Genomic DNA, 25,932 nt, shown 5'->3' on the forward strand with positions numbered 1-25,932 from the left:
AAGCCTGTTCTTAGCTGTGGGAGTGAATGAGCACCCTAACTGTAACATTTATTCATTTGGTCAGCCCACTTTTATTGAGTATCTCCTATTTGTCACCGTCCTCAAGGAGCTCATAATCACCGTTCTCAAGGAGCTCAGTCTAAACTTAAAGAAATATTTTTATGTCCATACCCTTGGGAAATGGTAGAGTTTTTTCCATTGTCTATCCCCTCAGTCCATTGTTCGTTGGACTGCTAAATGATCCTGAGTGGGTTATGAAAACAAAGATCACCTTTCTTTCAACTTAGTTGTATCCATATCTGCATAAAAATTTAGAGTACTTCTAAGAGTACTTTCAAGTAGAGCAACAAAGAATTTAATTGTCTCAGGCTTTTAGAGATTCATTTTAAAGGTAATTCCTTTTTTAGTTGTGGCACCCACCTGAATAGTCACCAGAAATCATTGCTTTAGGTGTGTGGAAGTAAATACAAATTATATATTTACGTATATTTAGTGAATAAGGTCTCTCTACAAAGAAATGAAAACAAGCATTCTATGCTAAAACAAACATTACTATAATAAAACTACAATAATGACTCAGTTCTTCCACTTGAAGTTCTACTACTGAAAGTTAGGTTTATCCATTGGGCCCAAGATGCAACATTCAAGACTCTTCAAACACATTTGTATCTCTTTGTCTGTGTGTTTATGTATATGTTTTTCTTCAAAAGAAAGACTGAATTGTTGTCTTACATGTAGATGTACCTGTTACATCACATGGAAGAACTATAATGATTGTCTGTCATTCCATTAATGTGTTGATAGTCATGAAAACTCACTTCTTTAACAAGCACTTAGTTTTGGTTTTTTCGTGTTATTGAATAGATTAAACTGGTAGAAAGATTTTCCTTTTGTGCTTTATTTGTTCTTTTACATTTCTTCTGATTACAAGTTTTACATAACAGTGATTTTCTATTTTAAATGTCATTTGAAAATTTGATGTTTAACCAAAATAGTATGTAGCAGATTAGGAGGTAGGTGTTAAATGTCAGCAGAGATGAAGCAGTAGTTGGTGTTTTAGATTATAACACTGGTTAACTTCTAGGTTGCCCGTTTTCCTAAGAAGAATGTTGCCTGATTCCAGTGCTTTCCTAATTCCTATCTTTAGGTAAAGGAAAATTGTCATTTGGAATATAGCATACTATTCATAATGATGTAGCAAGACAGTCTGTATTTGCAATTTAAGGAAACAGAAGTATGGAAAATCCAGTTGTTCGTAATTGATTTAAGCATGTATCCAATTTATTTTATAGCACTTTATGCTAATCTGTATCTCCTTAGTTTACCTTTGGCAGTATCACTTTCTTCATTTTTATTGGCATAACAACCATACAAGAGGCTGGCTAGTGATAGGGGGAATTATGCTAAGGTGTGAGGGAATGTCTAGATATTTGCCATGTAAAATCTATGTAAATTATTCAGTTGTTAATAATCTGTACCACGTAACAAATTGCTTGAGAGATTGTAGACTGTGTTTTATGATACATATAAAGGTGACATGTGCTGTTTAATTTTTCTCTACTAAACAGAAGAGATTTTGGTAAATAATGGGGCTTTATTTAGGTTAACAGTCCCTAAGGAATGAGATTCCAGAGGACTTCTTGGATAAGTGCTTTGATAAAGTTGTAAAGGAAGTGCTTCTTATAGTAACTAAAGTAATTCTTTTTGTGTTAATTTATGTTAATTTTCCTTTTGTTCCACTCTGCGTAGAAATGTAGAAGACCTTACGGAAGATTAATTTTCCCTCAATAATAATCTCCCTGAAACCTTGATAACTGTTTTTTTCCAAAACTGTTTTTCAAACTCCTCAATTATTTTTGATGATTCTGGTTCTACGTAAATGTCATTCAAATTAATGTTAAATTTTAATAGAAAACTAATAAATTCAGTTTATCATATATTTTAAAATTTTCTATTTGTATAATCTTGATTTTGTAAAAAGATGACCAAAAATAATCCTTGTTGTCTGACCAGTGTTTGAATTTTAATCTTCCTGGTTAATTTAGGTAGTGATACCTTGCCAAGTATTCATCAGTTAATACCTATATATCTGATTATATTTGAAGTTTTATTTTTCTATGCTTTTACTTTGTTTCAAATACTACTTTGTAGTAGAGATAGCTAAAAATGTAGTTTTAGAATACAGAATAGAATTGTATTTAGCTTATAAGCAGGCAGATTTTTTTTTTTCTTGGCTTCTGTCAGGTGCTTTTTTAGGGCTGTGATATTGGGTATTGCATAAATGATGCCCAGGAACTTTCATAATTTTGAAATTTTTTACAGGCATTTGACATTCTTTTTGGAGGAATTTTATAATTATTGGCTCTTAATGGTCTTACTGTGTGTATGCTGTAGGCCTTGAAATGCTCTAGAGCAGTGATTCTCAAATTTTTGGTTCAGAATACTCTTAAAAATTGAGGACCATAATTATTATTTATATAAGTTATATCTTTTGATATTTGCCATTTGCAATTAAAACTCAGAAATTGAAAAAAAAAAATGTAAAGAAGCATAGAAGTTGTTGGATTGGTGACACCATCCCATGTCATGTAACTTCTGGAAATCTTCATCATATACCCATAAGAGAGTGAAAAGGCAAATATCCATAGTATTTATCTTTTAGAACCCCTGAAAGAGAGTTCCCTAGACCACAGTTTGAGAATTACTGTTCAATAATTGGGCATTTGATAACCTGCATTTTCTTCACATGGGCATATCTTTATCAGTGGCATTATGGCATTTTTTTTTTTTTAAATTTAAGGGCAATCTCAACAGTACTCTTGGAATATGGTTACATGTCTTTTTCATAATTTTATTTTGAAGTTTCTGAGATTCACTAAGGTTACCTTACCTTTTAGTTTTCTGAAGTAAGATTTTTTGGGGGAGGGCTGTATAGTATTTTCAGATAATGGTTCCTGGACTTTGAAACAGGCACTTTCGGTAAGAATTAATAATGATAGAACATCATCTTAGAAATCTTCAGGTGGAAGTTTGTTTTTTTTTTTTTTCCTGATAAAAGGCTCTGTTATGTTAAATGGATTAGATGTCTTGCCCTGTGAAGAAATAGCAGTTGTTATCTGAATTTTCCTAATTTTCCGCATTTTTGTCTCTTTGTATTTAATTTTTAGTAAGAGTCTGCAATGATGGGTATCAACCAAAATTGCCAGTTAATTTTGTTTTCTCTGCCTCTAAATGATAATGTGTGTAGAGAGAAAATGGAATAGAGATATAATTAAGACATTTACTGTTTTTCTGAGCAAAAATAGACAAACAGGAAAATAATAGATTTAGAGCTACCTATTGATGCTCATTTTTCTGATCCATAGACATTTATTTATTTCCCACATGGGTAAATCTTTTTTTCAAGGGCTAATTAGTAGTTGTAATTCCACCAGAGAAATACAGGCAGAGTGCATTAACATGAGTAGCTTCTCAGTCATCAAACTCTGGTCATTTGCTCACTCTTTATTTGATCTGTTATTTTTTTAATCTTGATGTGGTATTCTTTAAAAAAAAAAAGGATTTACCATAGGAAAATATTTAAACTAGCAGTGCTTATTGAGACATAACTTTCCTTTTGGGATTCCAAGGAAGATTCCCCATGTAGTAAATGGTCAGCTCATATTTCTCTTTTTGGACCATCTTCAAAGTACAGAAGAAGGGAGAATGGGAATGATCATTTATTGACTACCTAGTACGTATCAGGAACGTTTTTGCCATGTGTTTTCTTGTTAATTCTTACAAGAACTTGATGAGGTAGGTATTATTTTTGTCATCCAGTTTTACAGATGAGAAAGCTTTAGCTTTGGGATGTTTTGGGATGAAAATCTGGGTAGATTTTTCTTTTGTTCACTGTACTAAATTACTTTAAAACATGAGTTTTCTTTTTAGGAAATTTTAACCTTATTTGCTAGCCACGTGCAATGCCTCACACTACTTTGGTTTTATAACAAAAGGAGTAAAGTATAGAATTTTAAAGTGCTAGAATTCTCAAGAGAAGTGACATTGCCTCCTTGTTAACTTTTGCAGTATTTAGTGATTTTTTTTGTCTAGGTCAGCTGCAAGTTTATTAATTACACAGAAAATATCTTGAAAGAATGTTATTAATTATGACAGTCATGTCATTCAGATGTTATTTACAAATTGCTGTTGAAATTACTCTGAATGTTACCTGTGGATATTGGTCAGTTTAAAAGAATATAGAAACATAAAAATGTTAACATGAAATAATATATTTAATGAATGTGTGATATGGAACTAATTTATTTTGTTTCCGAATATGGTTAGGTTCTTAAATGAAAATATATAGACTCAGATGTCATCTTTTATTACATGTAATGCTAAGCCCAGTGTATTAAATGGCAGACATCATTATCTTGTTAATTTGCATTTAAAGTTTGAATTCATGCTGCAGAAGGTTTAAATTAAATGGAGCACCCTCTTCCTTTTTTTTTTAAATATATTCCTGAATGCATTTTCCTTTCTCCTTTTATGTTGCACTTAACTAGGTGTTCACTAGGTATTTCTTGACAAAAGGCTAATAGAGTAGTCTGACTCTTCTAGCAGTCAGTCTGGATTCTTTTTTAGATGATTTTCTGTGCCTGTATACACCAATTTCCAATGCAGACTTTCATGGATCTGTCATCCACCAGTTTGATGACTCTGGAAATTCTAGATTCCCCAGCACCAAAGGAATTTAGTCTGTAACTATGCCATCACATACATATTTGCCTATATGTTATCTTGAATTGATTTTTAAAAATTGTTTAATATGTGTGTGTCTTGTCTCCCCTAGATAGGATTATAAGCTTGCTAAGTGTAGGAACCATTCTTACATTTTTAAGACTCATATAGAATTAGTGATTACTTGTGGATTAATTTTACCTTTCTCTGAGTTTCAGGGGTCAGGCTATATCCAGAATGGCAAAGCAGATGAAGAGTTGTTGGTTATAAGCTTGGTTTTGTATTTACTTGGGAAGAGAGAATATAAAACTTGGAGAGAAGTGAAAAATTAGAAAGAGGGTTCTTAGAGGGTCCTTTAACAGGGATATACTTCTCAAATGTGGTGCACTTGGGAATTACTAAAGAAATGGAGTATGCAGCATAATTTTGGAAATGCACAAAATGATTTAAGGTGAGAATTTTATTAAAATTACCTTTTAAATATGTGATTTTCTGATATTTTATTATTAGGACTCGCTGATTCTTGAGAAGAGTCAAAACTGGAGTTCTCAAAAAATGGACCATATTCTGATTTGCTGTGTTTGTCTTGGAGATAATAGTGAGGATGCTGATGAAATAATTCAGTGTGACAATTGTGGCATTACAGTTCATGAAGGTAATTTTGCTTTGTTTTGCTTCCTTTTAGAAATGACTGGTTGACACTGCATTTGTATAAGTAATATCAGCTGTTTTACATATGTACTATACTAATTTTTCTATAATATTTTATTATACTTAACCTGAAATAAGACGAACTGAATTTTCAAATTATGATGGGTATTATTTTTTCAGATTAGGTTCATTTAAAATGTGTTTTAAAATAATCAAAGTAGATTATTACTATATATAAATCATTATTTCTTTGAAGGTCAATACTATGATATTTTCTTTCATGGCATTATTTCTAGTTTTTACTTGAAATTTAGGTATAGGAAAAAATCTAGTATGTTCGTATAGTAGAGTGCATTTTTAAAAAAGGTACAGTTGAGTCAAGTGGTATATAGTTTCTTCTTTCATAGTTATAATTTTTAAGTTGAAAGGGGAATTTGTAGAGATCATCTTTTAGAATCTGAAATAGGAGCCATTGTAATACACTGAAAGTATTTTTCCTGATTATGAATTTTGAACCTTTTTAATGTAATTTTTGTTGTATTTTATTTAAAATTTTTTATTTTGAGATAATTTCTGACTTGTGAATTTGTATGCTCTTCACTAAGATTTGCCAGATGGTGATATCTTGCTATATATGTTTTATCTTCTCTCATATAAAAAATTTTCCCTCACCTCTGAGAGTAAGCTGTAGACAAAATGTTCAGCTCTGCCTCTAGTGCCTTACTGTGTATTTCTTAAGGACAAAGATCAAGGACATTCATTCTCTTACAAAGTCACATAATTATCAAAGCCAGGAAGTCACCATTGGTAGAAAACTGTTGTCTAGTCTATGACTGTATTCACATTTTGCCAATCATCCCAATGATATTGATTCTAGCAAAATAAAATCCAGCATTATGAGTTGCAGTCAGTTGTCATATCTATTTAGTTTCCTTTAATCTAAGTCTTTGTGGTTCATGCCATTGACATTTTTGAAGAATACAGGCCAGTTCTTTGATAGGATGTCCTCAATATTGGGATTTTCTTACGTTTTCTCCTGATTAGGTTCAGGTGCTAACCTGATGCTTTTGGCAGAAGTGCCTCTGAAGTTATCTTGTGCTCTCATGACCTACTGAAAAACAGTGTTTCTGTGGCCTTGCCCTTACCTGCCTTTCTGGTATTGCCACCTCCTCCCAAATAATTTTGGGTATCTGCTGGACTTCTGAGACTTGTGGGGCTTGGACTTCTTTAACCAGTCCTCTTGTCTTCATATGAAGCTCCCTGCCCTTGCTGCTAAGACTCACTGTTGGAATGTCTCCTGTTGCTGTTATTTCTTTTTTTTTTTCAGTAGTGTTTGTTTAGAACTTTCTGAGTGCTAGGCATTCTGTAGGTTTCAGGCATGTAAAATAAACAATATAGACAGTGCTGACCTTATGGAGCTTAATGCATAGTAAGAGACAGGAATGAAAATATAACACAGTAATATATATCAGGTGGTGGTCTGGACTGTGGGCAAAAATAAAGTAGGAAAAGGAATATTAGGAATGCTATGAATGGGGGTTGTTGAGTGGGCAGGTGAAAGTTTCTATTTATAAAAGCTTATAAGGAAAATCCTCTCTGATAAGGTGATCTCTGAGCAGTGACCTGAAGCATGTGAGTAAGCAAGCCATGTGAATATCTGGGGAAAGAGCACTCCAGAATGAGGGAGTAGTTAGTGTAAAGATGTTGAAGTAGGACCATGTCTGGAGTGTTTGTATGATGACGTGGAGGTTAGTGTGGCTAGAAGTGAGGGAGTGAGCTGCTTAGTGGTGGAGGCAGAGATAAGGGCAAACCAGGTGGGGCCTTGTAGGTCATAGATTTCAGATTATACTGAGATGGATATGGGAAGAGCTGGGTGAACTTTAAGCAGAGGATCACGACGATATGATTAATGTGTTGGAAGAATCACTGCTGGGGTGAGAGCAGACTGAAGTGTGTCTAAAGTGGGAATCAGGGAGACCATTTTGGAGACCATAGCAATGATCCAACAGAGGAATAGGTTTACAGGTAGATAGTAAAAGTTTGGTTTTAAACTTTGAGAGTTGAGGTAAGATATAGGGGCTGGTGGGGTAAATTTGGGACTGATCAGCCTGCAGATGTTTAAAACTGTGAGCCTGAATGTGCTGTCTAGGGAATGGCATAGTGCTTTGAGCACTTCAAGAGGAGTGGAGGAGCACAGGGCCAGTGAGATTGGAGAAGAGCCTTGAGTAGTGGCCTGGAGTAATGAAAAGTTTTCAAAATAGATTGTAACTGTCAAACACTGTTTTTAGAGTAAGATGAAACCTGGCTTATGGGAAATGACCCTAATGCATGGTAAACTCCGAGTCACTACCAGGCAAGTCATCCCAAAGGTTATGGGAAACAAGGCTTACAGGCCAAATGCTTATGTCACATGGTTTATTAAAAATGTAAAATACATAGAAGCAAGGGGGAAAATATGGGGTTAGTTCAGTTCAGTCGCTTAGTCGTGTCTGACTCTTTGCGACCCCATGAATTGCAGCATGCCAGGCCTCCCTGTCCATCACCAACTCCCAGAGTTTACCCAAACTCATGTCCATCGAGTCAGTGATGCCATCCAGCCATCTCATCCTCTGTCGTCCCCTTCTCCTCCTGCCCCCAGTCCCTCCCAGCATCAGAGTCTTTTCCAATGAGTCAGCTCTTCGCATGAGGTGGCCAAAGTACTGGAGTTTCAGCTTTGGCATCAGTCCTTCCGATGAACACCCAGGACTGATCTCCTTTAGGATGGACTGATCTCCTTGCAATCCGAGGGACTCTCAAAAGAGTCTTCTCCAACACCACAGTTCAAAAGCATCAATTCTTCGGCGCTCAGCTTTCTTCACAGTCCAACTCTCACATCCATACGTGACCACTGGAAAAACCATAGCCTTAACTAGATGGACCTTTGTTGGCAAAGTAATGTCTCTGCTTGCTATCTAGGTTGGTCATAACTTTCCTTCCAAGGAGTAAGCATCTTTTAATTTCATGGCTGCAGTCACCATCTGCAGTGATTTTGGAGCCCCCCAAAATGAAGTCTGACACTGTTTCCACTGTTTCCCCATCTATTTCCCATGAAGTGATAGGACCAGATGCCATGATCTTTGTTTTCTGAATGTTGAGCTTTAAGCCAACTTTTTCACTCTCCACTTTCACTTTCATCAAGAGGCTTTTTAGTTCGTCTTCACTTTGTGCCATAAAGGTGGTGTCATCTACATATCTGAGGTTATTGATATTTCTCCCAGCAGTCTTGATTCCAGCTTGTGCTTCCTCCAGCCCAGCGTTTCTCACGATGGACTCTGCATATAAGTTAAATAAGCAGGGTGACATTATGCATGTACTGTCAATTCTGCTACATTGTTCGCAGAGAACCAGCCTTAGTCAAATGTAGGAGGGGGCATTCCAAAAATATTAATACTGGGGGCCATCTTAGAGGCTGCCTCGCACAGAGACAGATGCTAGTGTATGGATGGAAGGAACCAGTGGAAATGGAAAGTTAGCAATTGGTGATGTCAGGAAAGAAAGGGGAACAGTTGCTGGAACAAGTCTTTTGAGTACAAGGCTATAAAGGATAGGATCCAACACAAGGGAAGAGATTTAATAGATAAAAGTTGGCATAGTAAATAGAAGGAGAAGAGACTATATGGATACAGATGTAGGTAGGATGTTGGATGTGGTGGTTAGAACATGTGGAATTGAATGCTTATTTTCTCAGTGAAATAGGAAGCAGCCATTAGCAGAATGCAGAGGTGGGAAGACGTTGGAGATTTGAGGAGTGAGAGGTTGGTATAAAATAGTTATTTGGGGGAATAAATGGATTAGGGAAATACGTACATAATATTGTGTGTGTGTATACTTACATATTCACCCATGTTATATGTGTGTGTATATAATATATGTGTGTATATATTACCAGACAGCAATAAGGGACTACTTGAGATTAGTGGTAATGATTATAACCTTGGACCAGTCAACATGGTTGTGCGTATGAGTTCTTTTTTTTTCCCTAAGAGTGGTTCAGATTTCTTGGAGAAGTTGCAGAACAGGTGAACATCAAAAGTAGCAGCTGTGCTGCCATTGTTTGTCGTGCTGATCACCACTGATGGTCACAGATGTGTTACCGCTGCTTGTATGAGTGACTGTCAGTCCTGATGTGAGATGCAGGCATGACTAGTACTGTTGGTGTTACTGACTATTCATCATGTGAGGGTAATGCCTCTACTTCATAGGTCATGGTTTTGACCATGGATGTGATATTTAAGGCTGCTGCTGCTAAGTCACTTCAGTCGTGTCCGACTCTGTGCGACCCCAGAGACGCCAGCCCACTAGGCTCCCCTGTCCCTGGGATTCTCCAGGCAAGAGCACTGGAGTGGGTTGCCATTTCCTTCTCCTATTTAAGGCTAGCACAATGATTTTAAGAAATTGAATTGATTGTTAACATTTAAAAACTGAAGATGTTATTTTACATATTTAGGAATTTGAACTTCTCTTGAAGTTCTGACAGCAGTTGGTTCTCACTTTTATGGTAATAATCTCCTGGAGTTGAATAGGACTGATGAAGCCTAGAATCTTCAGTTTGCCACTCTCTTCTGTTAAATCCCTTACTCATGTTTGACAGTTGCCTGGTCCTTAGAAATGTTTGAATGTATTTGAGGGTGATGTCTTGCTGCTGTTAGTCAGTCTGCTTCAGCCTTGTGGTCTCAATGTCCCACAGCTATGATAGTAAAGCAGCTCTTTTACTGTAGCTGCTTACTTTTGGACTCAAGTCTGCATCTCCTGCATTTCCTTTACAAATCACAATGAACTCTCCCTTCTGACCTGTTATTTGTTTATTTTTTGAAGTAAAGTTGCTTTGTAATATTATATTAACTTCAGATGTACAAAATATTGATTCAGTATTTTTATAGACTATAATCCATTTAAAGTTTTTAAAAAATACTGGCTATATTTAATGGCTGTACTATACAATGAATCCTTGTTACTTATTTATTTTATATATAGTAGCTTGTATGTCTTATTCCCCTATGCTTATCTGGCCCCTGCCACTTTTCCTCTCCTTGCTGGTAACCATGAGTTTGTTCTCTATATATTGAGTGTATTTCTATTTTTTTATATACATTTGTTTATTTTTTTTAGATTTCACATATAAGTGATAACATAGAGTATTTGTCTTTTTCCATCTGACTTATTCGCGTACACATAGTGCTCTCTAGGTCCATCCACATTGTTGCAAATAGCAGAATTTCATTCTTTTGAATGGCTGAGTAATATTCTGTTGTGTATACCAGATCTGTATCAGTTCATCTGTTGATGTACTTTTAGGTTGCTTCCATATCTTGGCTATTGTAAGTAATGCTGCTATGAACATTGGGGTGCATGTATCTTTTCTAATTTGTTTTTGTTTTCTTTGGATGTACTTATTTTTAGTTTTTTGAGGAACATCTATACTGTTTTCCATAGTGACCGTGCCAATTTACCGTGCCACCAACAGTGTACAAGGATTCCCTTTTCTCCACATACTCACCAACATTTCTATTTCTTTTTAACTTTTCATTTTGTATTCCTCGAAAACAAGGTCAGCAGCCTGTCAGAAGTAAAGTTTCAGTCCTTTACTTATTTATCTGAATAGGGGCTTTTATGGCTACTTAATTATTTTAGTTTTTAAGGTCTTTCTCACTGTAAACTGGAGAAGACAATGGCACCCCACTCCAGTACTCTTGCCTGGAAAATCCCGTGGATGGAGGAGCCTGGTAGGCTGCAGTCCATGGGGTTGCTAGGAGTCGGACACGACTGAGCGACTTCACTTTCACTTTTCACTTTCATGCATTGGAGAAGGAAATGGCAACCCACTCCAGTGTTCTTGCCTGGAGAATCCCAGGGACGGGGGAGCCTGGTGGGCTGCCGTCTGTGGGGTCACACAGAGTTGGACATGACTGAAGCGACTTAGCAGCAGCAGCAGCAGCACTGTATACTTGAACTATTGCTGCATCTAAAGTAAATAAGGTTTAAAGTTAAATGAAAATGTCACTTTTACCTATTTCAGTAGTTTTTTTAAAAGTTGTGCTACTGAAAAGTGTGGTCCACAGATCACAGCATTAACTGGTACCATCCATATCACCTGGACGCTTGTTAGAAAAGCATAATCACAGGCCAAGTCCCTAACCTTCTAAATCAGAATCTGTATTATGACTGATCCCAGGGTGTTTCATGTGAACATTAAACCATTAGCTCCATTGATAATATGAAGGAGTGGCTCAATAAGGCTTACCAGGGTATCTATACTTTATTATTTTCGAGACTACCATTGGTTACATTTAACACCAGCTTGTTCAGAAGGATAGAGGAGGGAAAACACAGCTTGCCAATAAAGCAGCCTCATGCTTTTCTCATTTGAGTCTGTAATCGTCCCTAAAGCAAACAGCTCACATAGTAGGAGGTAACATCTCATGTGCGTACACATACAGAAACATATTTTTTAAAAAGATCAGTAGTCAATAATATGCAAACTCCTCTTGTACCCTCTATGCCTCTGTTATCACAGCTCTCCCCTCCTCCTACCATCCAGGACACAGTCACGTACCATGCACTGCATTTTGTGGCCTGTCAGTGTCTTAATCTAAAACAAGTTCCTGTCTTTTTGTATCATTTATGTTGACTTGCTGAAAAAGCGTTTTTTAAAATGTTGTGTAGAGTATCCCTCAATCTGGATTTGTTTTATTGTTTCCTTTGGATTAGATTCAGTTTAAACTTTTTTTTTGGTAAGAGTGCTATGATGATGTTACACATCCAGAGCATTTAATGCCAGTTTATTGCATTGTTGGTGATGTGTTAAGGTAGTTTCATCCAAGCCTCTCCATTCTAAAGCTATACTTTACTCTTTATAGTTAATGAATACCTTGAGACTTTCTAATATCCTATTGCCTAACAGCCTTATACTTAGTGGTTTTAGCATCATTGACAGCCAGTTATTATGCATGTGGCTGCAGAATGGGGATTTTCTATCATTCTTCCTACATTTATTAGGCAACTCTTGTTTTGTAAAGAACCTCTCCTCTTTTATCCTTTTTCAGTGTTACTGTGGTCTCATTATCATCTATAACCTGATTACTCTGATACTTGTCCAAATTTTACCAGTGAGAGCCCCCTCTGTCAGGCTCTTAACGTACATACAAGGGTGCAACATGCATTTGCATGTTTGCACAGTCCCCACCTTGCAATAAATAAGATAAATTCCAGGAGATTCCCCTCCCATGACTTACTTTATTTTACTCATTTCTTAATCTTGAGATTCTTTTCATATGAGTTACATATGGGGTATGTTACTACTTTTTTTAATGGTATATATTAATAGCTATAGAATGGATCAACCATAATGTCTTTACTTTTTTTTTGTTTCTAGTTTTCCACTGACATTTAGTGCTAACAAATATGTGTCATATATATTAATGTCATAATTTGTACAGGATAGATTTCTAGAATGAATAAAAATATAAGCACATTTAAACTTTTTAACAAACTTTGCCAGATTGCCCTTCAAAAAGACTGTATTTATTTGTATTCTTCCAACAGTGTACTAACTACTTGATCACTCTGCAACACTGTATATTAGTAAATTTAAAAAAATCTTTTGGAGACTATCTCTTAATAAAAATGTCTGTACCTCTTATTAGTATTGAAGTTTGGTAGTAATATATGTGGCCTTTTTTTTTTTTTCTTTTTTCCTATTGCTTGCTGTACACTTCTTATGTCATTTCTTTATTTTTTATTTAAAAAAAAAGATTTTTTTTTGGCCTGTGCTGGGTCTTCATTGGCGTGTGCAGGTTTTCTCTCTGGTGAGTGGGGGCTGCTCTCTAGTTGCAGTGTGCGAGCTCATTGCTGTGTCATCTCTTACTGCAGAGCACAGGAGCTTCAGCAGTTGTGGTGCTTGGGCTCAGCTGCCTCACTGCACGTGGGATCTTCCCTGACCAGGGATTGAACCCCGTATCCCTTACATTGGCAGGTGGACTCTCAATCACTGGGCCACCAGGGAAGCCCTCTTTTTCTTAACCTGTCTTTTTTCTTATTGACTTATTGGAATTTTCTTTTTTAGTAATGTTAATCCTTTGTCTGTTGTATGCGTTACAAATACTTTGTATCCTTGCAAATACTTTTCCACCTTGTCCTGTACCTTTTAACTTTGTGGTATTTTTCACTGTTTAGAATGTTCATTTTTTTGTGCATTCACATATGTAGATCTTTCTTCACTACTTGTAAAGTTCCAAAATGAATTTTTATCTAAAATTAATGAATCCAGAAGAAGGGAAATTTTCTAAGGCATAATAGGAAGCTAGTCTTGCTAGGTTTTGTGTTTTTGGTTTTGGTTATCTGGTGCCTGAGTGACAGACTTCCATATTGTAAATTAACCAGGTCACTTTTCCTTCAATATTTTCATGGTTAAATATGAACTTCTTAAATGTTTTATTTTCTGAAAAGCTAATTGTCCATCATAATGTATTGGGTAAGTGGGTAAGTGAAAGTTACTGTCATGTCCGACCGTTTGAGACCCCATGGACTATATAGTCCATGGAATTCTCCAGGCCAGAATACTGGAGTGGGTAGCCTTTCCCTTCTGCAGGGGATCTTCCCAACCCAGAGATCGAACCCAGGTCTCCTCCTTTGCAGGTGGATTCTTTACCAGCTGAACCACGAATGAATAGTAAATAAAATGATGGATGTATAGAACAGAGAGAAGATAAAACATTTCTAACAGTCCTAATATCCAGACAACCATAGTTAGTGCTGTGATGTATTTCTTTTATCTTTTTCCCTTAAAAGAAATGCTTAAGTAATTATAGAGAGATTTTTAAGTTGAGATTTTGCTAAAAGATAGTTTTCCAAATGTGCTTTTTAAATGGATAACTGTCTAATTCTTTTTGGAGTACTTCATCTAAATGTAGATAAATCTCTTTTCTTTTGAGGTTGCAACTTGTCACTTAGTATAAACACCTTTGTGACAAGATCTTGTAACTGACTTGTAATAGTAGGGTACCCCTGACTGTGATGTCAGTTATCCTGATATATTGATTGCACTGTGTCTGAAGAAAAATGTCACCTGCATGTCATAGTACATGACAGAACATTAGGTAGTATACTTGCCAACAGTGTTTTAAATAAGGTCTCTAAGAGATATTCCACCCCCTATTTTATTTATTTTCCAATCTGCTATTAGCCTAGCCCTAGACTTTTTTTTTTTTCTTAGCATGTGAAAAAATGTATCCTTAGCAGCTTTCACTGGGTAGCAAATGTTCAGGTAATCACCATTTGGACTTTATGTGTCAACAGCATTTTGTCTCTTTTGGGCCTTAGGATATATTTGTGATAGGTATCGTGCATATTATAAGTTCTTTTCTCATCATCAGCAATATTACTCAATTTATTTAAAAACTTTTAGTAGATTTTGTAATCAGAGTTCTAGTGATAGGATGTTAAGTACAGAAAAAAATGTTTTAAATGGCAAATTTTGTGTTCCTGGTTTTTCTGTACTGAGAGATAGGATAAATATTAAATACTTATTTAAGGTAAGGTAACTCAGCCTCAGTGATGTGGTTGGTCTTTTGGTCCCCAGTGACAAGTTGAATGGGGAAAGTTTCCTCTGATTTGGACTGTACATATTTCTTAAATAATTCAAAACAATTATAGACACATTTTATATTATTTTTCATTAAATATGATTCACATAGGTTGTGTGTGCTACTCAGAGATTGATAGTAATTGTTGTTGAGTCATGTCTGACTCTTTTGTGACCCTGTGGACTGTAGGCCTTCAGGCTGCTCTGTGGATTTCCCAGGCAAGAATACTGGAGTGGGTTGCTATTTCCTTCTCCAGGGGAACTTCCCAACCCAGGGACTGAATATGTGCCTTCTGCATTGGCAGGTGTATTTTTCTTTTTACCACTGGGCCACCAGGGAAGCCTTGATCATAATTTCAAGAAAAAAAACATTTCTAGCAGCCATGAAATTAAAAGACGCTTACTCCTTGGAAGAAAAGTTATGACCAACCTAGATAGCATATTGAAAAGCAGAGACATTACTTTGCCAACAAAGGTCCATTTAGTCAAGGCAGGGAGTGGCACCCAACTCTAGTACTCTTGCCTGGAAAATCCCATGGACGGAGGAGCCTGGTAGGCTGCAGTCCATGGGGTCGCTAAGAGTCGGGCATGACTGAGCGACTTCACTTTCACTTTTCGCTTTCATGCATTGGAGAAGGAAATGGCAACCCACTCCAGTATTCTTGCCTGGAGAATCCCAGGGACAGAGGAGCCTAGTGGGCTGCCGTCTATGGGGTCGCACAGAGTCGGACATGACTGAAGCGACTTAGCAGCAGCATGGTTTTTCCAGTGGTCATGTATGTATGCGAGAGTTGGACTGAGAAGAAAGCTGAGCACCGAAGAATTGATGCTTTTGAACTGTGGTGTTGGAGAAGACTCTTGAGAGTCCCTTGGACTGCAAGGAGATCCAACCAGTCCATTCTAAAGGAGATCGGTCCTGGGTGTTGTTTGGAAGGAATGATGCTAAAGCTGAAACTCCAGTACTTTGGCCACCTCATGCGAAGAGTTGACTCATTGGAAAAGACTCTGATGCTGGGAGGGATTGAGGGCAGGAGGAGAAGGGGATGACAGAGGATGAGATGGCTGGATGGCATCACTGACTCGATGGACATGAGTTTGAGTGAACTCCGGGAGATGGTGATGGACAGGGAGGCCTGGCGCGTTATGATCCATGGGGTCGCAAAGAGTTGGACACAACTGAGCAACTGAACTGAACTGAACTGAACAGTCCTAATATCCAGACAGCCATAGTTAGTGCTTTGATGTATTTCCTTAATGTTTTTCCCTTAGAAAAAAAAGCTTAAGTAATTATAATTTAGAGAGATTTTTAAGTTGAGATTTTGCTAAAATAATAGCAAACATGTTTTTCCTGTTTACCCATTTTAAAACATGAAAAACCTATATGGAATAGGTTTTATATATCTATAAATTTTTAATTTTCTATATTTTATCATATAAAAAACCTTTTTTCCATAATCATATTGAAGGTGTACTTTTTGTATCTTTTACTCAAAATTAGATAGGTTGAAGAGAATAAACCTCATTTTATGGTAGTTTGAATTCTGTTTTGTATGAAAGAAAGAAAAAGATGTTAAAATGTGTTTAGTCTTTAATTTAAATGGATTAGAGTGGATATAAATGTTAGAATTTCAGTCTAAAGCTCAGTAGACAACAGATATGGCAGAGAAATATGGAAAAGTGGCAAGTTGAAGACTCTGTAAAGGTAATAACACAGTGTGGATCATTTTTCAAGGGCAGTGAAGCTGAAGAAGAAATACTTATCCACTTGCTCATTGTTCTTTAAGCTTATGTGATACCAATGTTTTAGGCTGCAAACTAGGAATTTCCTAAAAGGGACCCATAGAAGTCACTTCTGAGGTTTTTGTAGGTGATTTAACCATTGTTTTAAATCATTGTTTAATCAGATATTTGTCAAGTGTGTGGTATATTCTTTAAAAATTAGAATTGAAACTTTGCTTTATTTTAAAAGAGTGAGCTGCTATGATTTGATATTGATATTGATATGATTGATATTGATATCACCTTGATATTGGTGAATGAGATGGGTAAAATGGATAGTCATTTGGAGGGCTTATTATCTTGGGACTTCATGTGAATACTAATGAAAAAAATTGCCTGAAAAATATTATTTTGTAAAGAAAATAGTGTTTTTCCTTGTGGTATTACATAACTGAGAAATCAAATTCACTATTTTTTATTGTTTTGTGATTTTTCTTCAAATAAACTGTTTGCTTACTGTTATTTTTACTGAAAAATGTTCTTATCTTGCTGATAAGCAATAATAACTACTCCCAAGAGGAAAATTTTATTTCTTTTTCATTTTATGGTTTATTGTTTTAAAAATGTATATCCAAACAGAAGTGATAAATGTAATAATTATCACCAACCACAATTAGATGATTTAAAGAAATTAATATTTTGAATCTTTTTCTTGTGCATGATAGTCTAGCTCCTTTAAAATTTTTAGCATTCTTCTGTATGACATTTGGATTATGTTAAGGTTCACTATTGTAAAACCTTTGAATAACATTTATTGTTCAGTCACTCATTCATGTCTGACTCTTTGTGACCCCGTGGGATGCAGTACGCCAGGCTTCCCTTGTTCTTCACCAACTCCCATAGCTTGCTCAAACTCAGGTCCATTGAGTTGGTGATGTCATCCAACCATCTCATCCTCTGTTGTCTCCTTTTCCTCCCACCTTCAATCTTTCCCAGCATCAGGGTCTTTTCCAATGAGTCAGTTCTTCCCATCAGGTGGCCACAGTATTGGAGTTTCAGCTTCAGCATCAGTCCTTCCAATGAATATTCAGGACTGATTTCCTTTAGGATTCAGGACTGATTTCCTTTAGGACTGGTTTGATCTCTTTGCAGTCCAAGAGACTCTCAAGAATCTTCTCCAACTCCACAGTTTAAAAATATCAGTTCTTCAGGACTCAGCCTCTTTTATAGTCCAGCTGTCACATCCATACACGAGTACTGGAAAAACCATAGCTTTGACTAGATGGACCTTTGTTGACAAAGTAATGCCTCTGCTTTTTAATATGCTGTCTAGGTTGCTCATAACTTTTCTCCCAAGGAGTAAGCGTCTTTTAATTTCATGGCTGCAGTCACCATTGCAGTGATTTTGAAGCCCAAGAAAATAAAGTCTGTCACTGTTTCCAGTGTTTGCCCATCTATTTGCCATGAAGTGATGGGATTACATACTTACTTGTTTCAATTTGGGTATCTTTGGTGGTTGTGAGAAGACAATTTTCATCAGGCTCCTGTTGTCTGTGTAGTGTTTAATCAGTTCCAATAGTCACATGATCTTACATTGGATGCATGGAAACTTATCTCCATGGTGAAACCTTTTGAAAGAGAATTGTTACTTACATATGTTTCTCATAGTGGTATTTTTAATAGCTTCAGTTTATTAAAGGGTACTTTGAGTGCCCCTTAGAATTTGGCAATAAGACCACCCAGTTAGGATAAACCTGGTCAGAATTATCCTGGGATCATGAGAGCAGTGTCTTCCTTTCTAGAAAAAGAGAGATAATATGAAATTTGTGGTACATCAAGCACCATTTAGGTAAAAAAACAAAACAAAACTATTTAGGAGTCATGACTATTGTAATTAACCAGGGAAGTACTGTTTATTATAAGCCACAATAAGGGTTGATGTCCTATTCTAAAATGTGAAGGATTATGCTACCCTTCTTTTCATTCATTTCAGTTCTGGATCATTTTTACAGAAGATAGAAGAATTATAAATGTTAAATAGATCAGATACCTTGTATAGCTCTAGACTGGCTCAACTGTGAATGGAACTCGCTTGTTTATCTCTAGTCTAAACTATTCAGATTGCTCAGTAGCCTTAATTTATGTATGTGTATGTCTATTATTTTCCTTTTACTAGTACTTACTTTACATTTATGGTTATATGAATTTGTGTTTTAACCAGATTCATACAAAATTAGATCAGAGGTTTTTGTTTGTATGTTTTACATGATCATGGTCTTTTAGATATATTTAAATGCTCAGTACAAAGGTAGCTTGAAAATATTTCCTAATTAATAGTTCCTAGACTCAATAGTTCTGATTTCTATATAATGAAAACTCATATTTTAATGTATTTTTTGTAAAAATTTTAAAGAACCGTAAAATTTTCCCCTTCTGTAATGCTTTCCAGTAGACCTAAACTTGTCTTAAAGAGTTATGTCATTACATACACTATGAAATGGTGAAAACATTTTTATAAAATGATTTCAGTTCTGTGTTTTGACTTTAATATCATTCTTCTAAACCATTAATTTTCAGAATTATTCTCTACTTCCTTTCCCTTTTTCTTTTGTAAGTTTATAAATGTGAGTTTAAAAAGTAAACTCTAATCATACTTCTTTTTTTTTTTTCAGGTTGTTATGGAGTTGATGGAGAGAGTGACTCTATTATGAGTTCAGCTTCTGAAAACTCCACTGAACCTTGGTTTTGTGATGCCTGTAAATGTGGTGTTTCCCCTAGCTGTGAACTGTGTCCCAATCAGGATGGAATTTTCAAGGAGACAGATGCTGGAAGGTTGATGTCATAATTCTTTTGTGTTAATATACCTGCTTTATAATGCATATGCTTCTGTTGTTGTATTTATGATTTTCGGAGTTAGACATTTTCATTTGATTGCTTCTTTGTGTCTTTTTGACATAGAGTAAGTGGACAGGAGGCTACATATCAGGGCAAAGAGGAGGAAAGATCATTTATTGAGTATCTCCATTTGCCTTTATAACCTATAATGCCATTTAATCTTAGGAATGACTGTATGATAAGAGAGATGCTAAAGTTGCCTATTTTATAGGTAGAAGCTGAGGCTCAGATCTTTACATAATTTTGAACAAGTTCGTAGTTAAATTTGAACTCAGATCTGTTTGACTTCAAGAGTATATTAGTAAATAGAACCTATACAATGATTATAAAAGGGGATATTTAACTTAAAGAAGGACTAAGCCATAATAAACAGTAACCATAAAGATATAAAAGAACTCTGAATAATAATACTGTAGAGCTGAGAGAGAGTTTCCAGGGAATGACAAAGTTGGAAGGAAGACACCTTCCCCAAGACTATGGTTCAGGCCTTGTTAGAGAAAGTGTAGTTTGAGCCTACTGGATGGCAGAGAAGTTGGCTGGTTTGCCTGGGCCAGTACCTGGCCTATAGTTCTAGGCAAGTGGGTAACTGGGCAGTGGTTTCAAACCAGGAGTGTGTGGTGTCTGGGTTGAGAGGGCCACAGGAAAGTGATCTTCAGGCTGGGTCTGCAGGGTCACTGAGGGCAGAGCGCTGGTGGGCGTCCTTTTCCCGTCCTGAAGAGAAGCCCCTTCCTCTTACAGTGCCTTCTGCCGCTCTACTGAGACAGGGCTGAGGATCGTGTAGATGGAAAGTGCTGATGGGATTCTGTTGGTTATTTCAAAGCAGATATTGAAGAGTGGAGTTGAGCTGAGAGGCACTAGAATAATAACTGGCCCAGAGAACTGTGTTCTTTTCACTAGATTCACGCTCACTCTTAGTATCACATTTGAACAGCTGTCATTGTTACAGTGTTGGCATCTTTCTGTTTTTCCCCGGGAGACTGCCAGTTGGGATGGGTGACTAATATAAGATTAGTTCCTAACCTTTTATATATTATGAATCACTACTTACCCTTTTCCCCCCGTGTAAGAGAGGGTACACAATTTTTTATTTTACCACATATGGATATTTCAGTATTTTACTAAATGTTTAATATTTTAATAAGAACAGTGAAATAAGCTAGACAAATTATCGTGATCATTTTTCATATTTAAAATTTTGAAATGATAGGATGCATTATATGCCAAAAAATGTTTTTCTTTAAACTTAATACATTTTATTTTAGTAAAGTAAAAGCTATTTTTCTCATTTTAACCTCACTTGGTGGGTAGGCCCTTGAGAAGTATTGCCATACAGTTGGGATAGCGCAAAGTCTGTCATGGAATCTTGGAGACTGTATATTGAGGGTATCTAGGAAAAATGACTACCCTGTATATTGATGTCTAGGTAAATGAACAAAAATTTTACTTCTTGTCCCTCATTGCTTATCCTCAAAATAAACATGTAACACAATATTAGATGTATTGAATTGGGTCTGTGGTTTGTGTTATAGACAATAGCATTATTTTATGCCTGGACTCACTTTGACCTAGAATTAGGAAATTTACTACAACATTAAAACTGTGTGTTTTCAAGTTAGACTGCCTATATTTGTATTCTGGTTTTTTCTTACTAACTGATTTTAGGCAAGTGATTTAACCATTTTATGCCTCAGTTTCCTAACACTTTTGAGAGGATTAAATGAGATGATGAAAGTGCTACACTCAATATGCCAGCAAATTTGGAAAACTCAGTAGTGGCCATAGTACTGGAAAAGGACAGTTTGCATTCCAATCCCAAAGAAAGACAATGCCAAAGAATGCTCAAACTACGGCACAGTTTCTCTCATCTCACACGCTAGTAAAGTAATGCTCAAAATTCTCCAAGCCAGGCTTCAACAGTATGTGAACTGTGGACTTCCTGATGTATAAGCTGGTTTTAGAAAAGGCAGAGGAACCAGAGATCAAATTGCCAACACCCATTGGATTATTGAAAAAGCAAGAGAGTTCCAGAAAAACATCTATTTCTGCTTTACTGACTATGTCAAAACCTTTGACTGTGTGGATCACAACAAACTGTAGAAAATTCTTTCTGAGATGGGAATACCAGACGACCTGACTTGGTTCTTGAGAAATCTGTATGCAGGTCAGGAAGCAACAGTTAGAACTGGATATGAAACACCAGACTAGTTCCAAATAGGGAAAGGAGTACGTCAAGGCTGTATATTGTCACCCTGCTTATTTAACTTATATGCAGAGTACATCATGAGAAACGCTGGGCTGGATGAAGCACAAGCTGAAATCAAGATTGCTGGGAGAAATGGCTCAGATATGCAGATGACACCACCCTTATGGCAGAAAGCGAAGAGGAACTAAAGAGTTTCTTGATGAAAGAGTGAAAAAGCTGGCTTAAAACTCAGCATTCAGAAAACTAAGATCATGGCATCTGCTCCCATCACTTCATGGCAGATAGATGGGGAAACAGTAGAAACAGTGACAGACTTTATTTTTGGGGGCTCCAAATTCACTGAAGATGGTGACTGCAGCCATGAAATTAAAAGATGCTTACTCCTTGGGAGGAAAGTTATGACCAACCTAGACAGCATATTCAAAAGCAGAGACATTACTTTGCCAACAAATGTCCGCCTAGTCAAAGCTATGGTTTTTTCAGTAGTCGTGTATGATTATTAGAGTTGGACTATAAAGAAAGCTGAGCACCGAAGAATTGGCGCTTTTGAACTGTGGTGTTGGAGAAGACTCTTGAGAGTCCCTTGGACTGCAGGAAGACCCAACCAGTCCATCCTAAAGGAAATCAGTCCTGAATACTCATTGGCAGGACTACTGTTGAAGCTGAAACTCCAATACTTTGGCCACCTGATGCAAAGAACTGACTCATGTGAAGGACCCTGTAGGCGGGAGGCACAGGGCATGATGAGATGGTCAGATGGCATCACCAACTCAATAGATATGAATTTGAGTAGGCTCTGGGAGTTGGTGATGGATAGGGAAGCCTGGTGTACTGCAGTCCATGGGGTCACAAAGAGTCGGACACAACTGAGCGAAAGAACTGAACTGAAATGAGATGATTTCTGTAAACAGTGTAGTTTCTGAAACTTAAGTGTGTAATAAATATCTCCTTAGTTTTTCTGCTGCTAGTGCTTTCTGCTTCCAGTGCTAGTGCTTTTTTTTTTTCATTACTTATATTATTCCATTTATTTAAGGTAATCTTAGAAAAGTAACTGCATAAATCCTTTCTTAATAACTTTTCAGTCCTGCAAGTTGAAACTTATGGTAATAAATGGTTGTGAATAAGTATGGCAGCTTTGAGAAACACAGTTTCCTTTTAGGGAAGAGCATTTATTTTATCTTTTCTCTTGTCAATAATTTGAAATTTCTATTGAGAAACTATAAAGAAGCTCTCTTACCACACTAATATGTAGTGTATACTAATACACAGTCCACAAACTAACTTGTAAAATTGTCTCTGATTGAAGAAAAGGGAGGCTTCTTTGACCATTGAGTTTTACTGAGGTATATTTATATTGACTTCTGTGGATTTTTCATATATGTAGACACCTCCCTTGTTGGTGCAGCCTGGAAAATTTTTTTATGCTCTTTGAACATTTCATTTGTGTTGATGCCCATACTTGAATACTGTGGGAATTACAGGTCTTGATACAGTTTGAAGGATATAATACTAGCTTGAATCAAGAGCAAAAAAGCCATGAAGATTTGACAAGGTATTTAATACTCTAGCTTCAAATGGAAAATAGATGAAAAGAAAGAACTATATATGGAAAGAATGAAAAATTTTTGAAATTTTCTTCTATTACATAGGCCATTTAGACTGTTTTCCCTTCTGTGTCTGATGAGAGCTACATATACTACAATAGAAAATAATACCATTTAATGTGAGAAGACCATCAATACATTCTTATCATTAAATTTTTATTTTTTTTCCTTAAAGAGAGTGTTTTATCCTGCCTTAGTGGTATTATAAACCTGAATATAGGAAATATTACACATGCTTTAATATAATAGCATATCACACCTTATGCTGCAAGCATTTCACATACTTCTTTGTCACTTCCCCACTGCCTGCCTGGTGCTCTGTTCTTCAGTTCAGTTCAGTCGCTCAGTAATTAATTACTCAATGAATAGATGCAGGAATGAAAATAACTCCTGAAGTGAGTTTTTTAAATATGTTATAAAGACACCGCACATACAAAGCATTTCAAAATCAAGTTTGATTGATGAATATAGTTCTTATTTGAAATGAGTTTTTGTGAAGTATTTTTCTACTTAGTTTGCTTTATTAAAATATGTAAATTTAAAAGAATGTATTAATAGTTTCTATGCTAGAATGACAGTTCTGACTCTAGTTTTTGGTGGTCTTATGGGATGCTTGTTTTCTGTTCCCTTGCTTGATCAACATCTGCCTTCATAGCTCCAAGCAAAATGAATGATAAAGTAACAAGGAAGTTTATTCCTTTTTGATTTCTCAATTTGTCTTAATTACAAGGTTCTAAAGTACACGCAGTTAAACAAATGAACAAAAATCTATATATAACAGATATTAAAAAGGACCAAAATTATCTCAGCTGTTTGGTATGTATTTTAATAAAGACTCAAGTTGGCATCCTCACAAGTACAGTTGCGGGAAATGATACACTTTTGTGCCAGTCACACTGAAATGGCAGTTTCTATCTGTAGTACTTGTGTGACTAGTTCTAAAAGATTTTAAGAAGGTCAATATGAAGCAAGCAGCCAGCTGTTGGGTTTATCAAAGATAAACTCCTACAGAGTACAACGGCATTTAATACATCAGTGGAGCATGAAAAAACTGCACAAATTAAATTGAGAAAGCAGCTGCTCGTTGAAGATGTGTATCTTTATATTGAACTCCACAGGATGCATTTGGGAAGTTGGATTAAAACATTTTATCAAGAAAATCTCAAAACTTTGAATTTTCTTCCCAATAAAAAAGGATAAATTTTAAAGATTTGTAACTATTTTCCCTAGTACCTCTATAAAATGTTTTTAGTCTTATTTCTTTAAGACTCATAGTGCATCACAAAATAGAACCATGTAGCAATCATAGCCTCTCAAGCTATGATAAAGTAAAATTTGTTGTTAATATTTTCACAAGGATAAGAGATATTTGCCATCTCATTTTTACCCTCTTTCTTGCAGAGATGAGGGAGATCTGTTTACATTTCAAAATCTAGTGGTCCTGTATTTTGCATGGTTGTAAGCAAACAGAAAGTAGTGTTCCTGATATATTTTATAGAGGTTCAGAACAGTTTTTAAAAAATGTAATTAGAATCAACTCCTACTTTTTTTTTTCAGTACACTGAAACTGAACATTTTGTTGTTGCTATTGTTTAGTGTTGTAACATCCTCCAGACTTTAAACATTATTTATTTGTGGGGTATATACATAGTACATAGGTTGTATGGTGAACAGATGAGCTGAATGAACTGTGACTTCCTTATATTATCACAACTCTTCTGTCCAGTCTCCTATCAATCAGTTTCAGCCTAGGAAGAAAGAAAGTTAAGATGCACACTAAGAATTTTTTTTTAAAATATGTCCTTAAGGATTATCCAATAGCTTTTAGAAAAAGTAGCAGGAAAGATCAATGTTATATAATTTATGCAGAGTAACTTTATAGTTCTTAAATTAGGATCCTTAATTCTAGAGTGCTTAAAATATTGTGAATACCTTTCCGTGCATATGAAAATGTTTTGTTTCATTTGAATAGTGGTTTTGTGCAAATATTTAAGAATAACAGATAAGTGCATAGTATGGTGAATATTAAGTGAAAGGCAATTATGGTTGTTAACTCAGCTTTGGCTAAGCTGCTGGAAAAGTAGTGCTTATTGCAGTCCCCTTTTCTGTAACTAAATGATATAATTATAGAAGTGTTTAATATTCTTTAGTTGTATGTCTGAGGTGTTGAGACCTGGCTGTAAAATTCTTGCAGTAGTTATTTGATATGGCACATATATTTTATGTTTATTTTCCATGTTGGCATTTTATCAGAAAGTTTGATAACAAAATTGTATCTTTTCTCCTTATAGATGGGTTCACATCGTTTGTGCCCTGTACGTTCCTGGTGTAGCCTTTGGAGATATTGACAAATTACGACCAGTAACACTAACAGAAATGAACTATTCCAAATATGGTGCCAAGGTGAGACAAACTGTGTTTGGTTGTCTAGGAGAAAGTTTTACTTAGTTTATATGGCTTTTTGCTAGTATCATTGTTAACTACAGAAATGCTTATTACTGATCATGCTATTGCTTGAA

General features: G+C 35.9%; 1 protein-coding gene across 16 annotated transcripts in view; it reads left to right on the plus strand.

The window, feature by feature from the left end:
* The window catches only part of PHF14 (PHD finger protein 14), a 194,940-nt gene that overhangs the window by 10,601 nt on the left and 158,407 nt on the right, over positions 1-25,932 (plus strand). For all 16 annotated transcript variants that reach the window (XR_009600334.1, XR_006059599.2, XR_006059600.2 and 13 more), the window contains exons 4-6: positions 5,233-5,377; positions 19,384-19,543; positions 25,705-25,816. Coding sequence is in view for 10 of the 16 variants with exons in the window: in XM_042248412.2 (XP_042104346.1) it covers positions 5,233-5,377; positions 19,384-19,543; positions 25,705-25,816 (417 nt within the window). In the remaining 6 variants the exon portion in view is untranslated. The remainder of the gene's footprint in view (positions 1-5,232; positions 5,378-19,383; positions 19,544-25,704; positions 25,817-25,932) is intronic.

This window comes from Ovis aries, chromosome 4, assembly GCF_016772045.2.
Source record: "Ovis aries strain OAR_USU_Benz2616 breed Rambouillet chromosome 4, ARS-UI_Ramb_v3.0, whole genome shotgun sequence".
NCBI classification, from domain to species: Eukaryota; Metazoa; Chordata; class Mammalia; order Artiodactyla; family Bovidae; genus Ovis; species Ovis aries.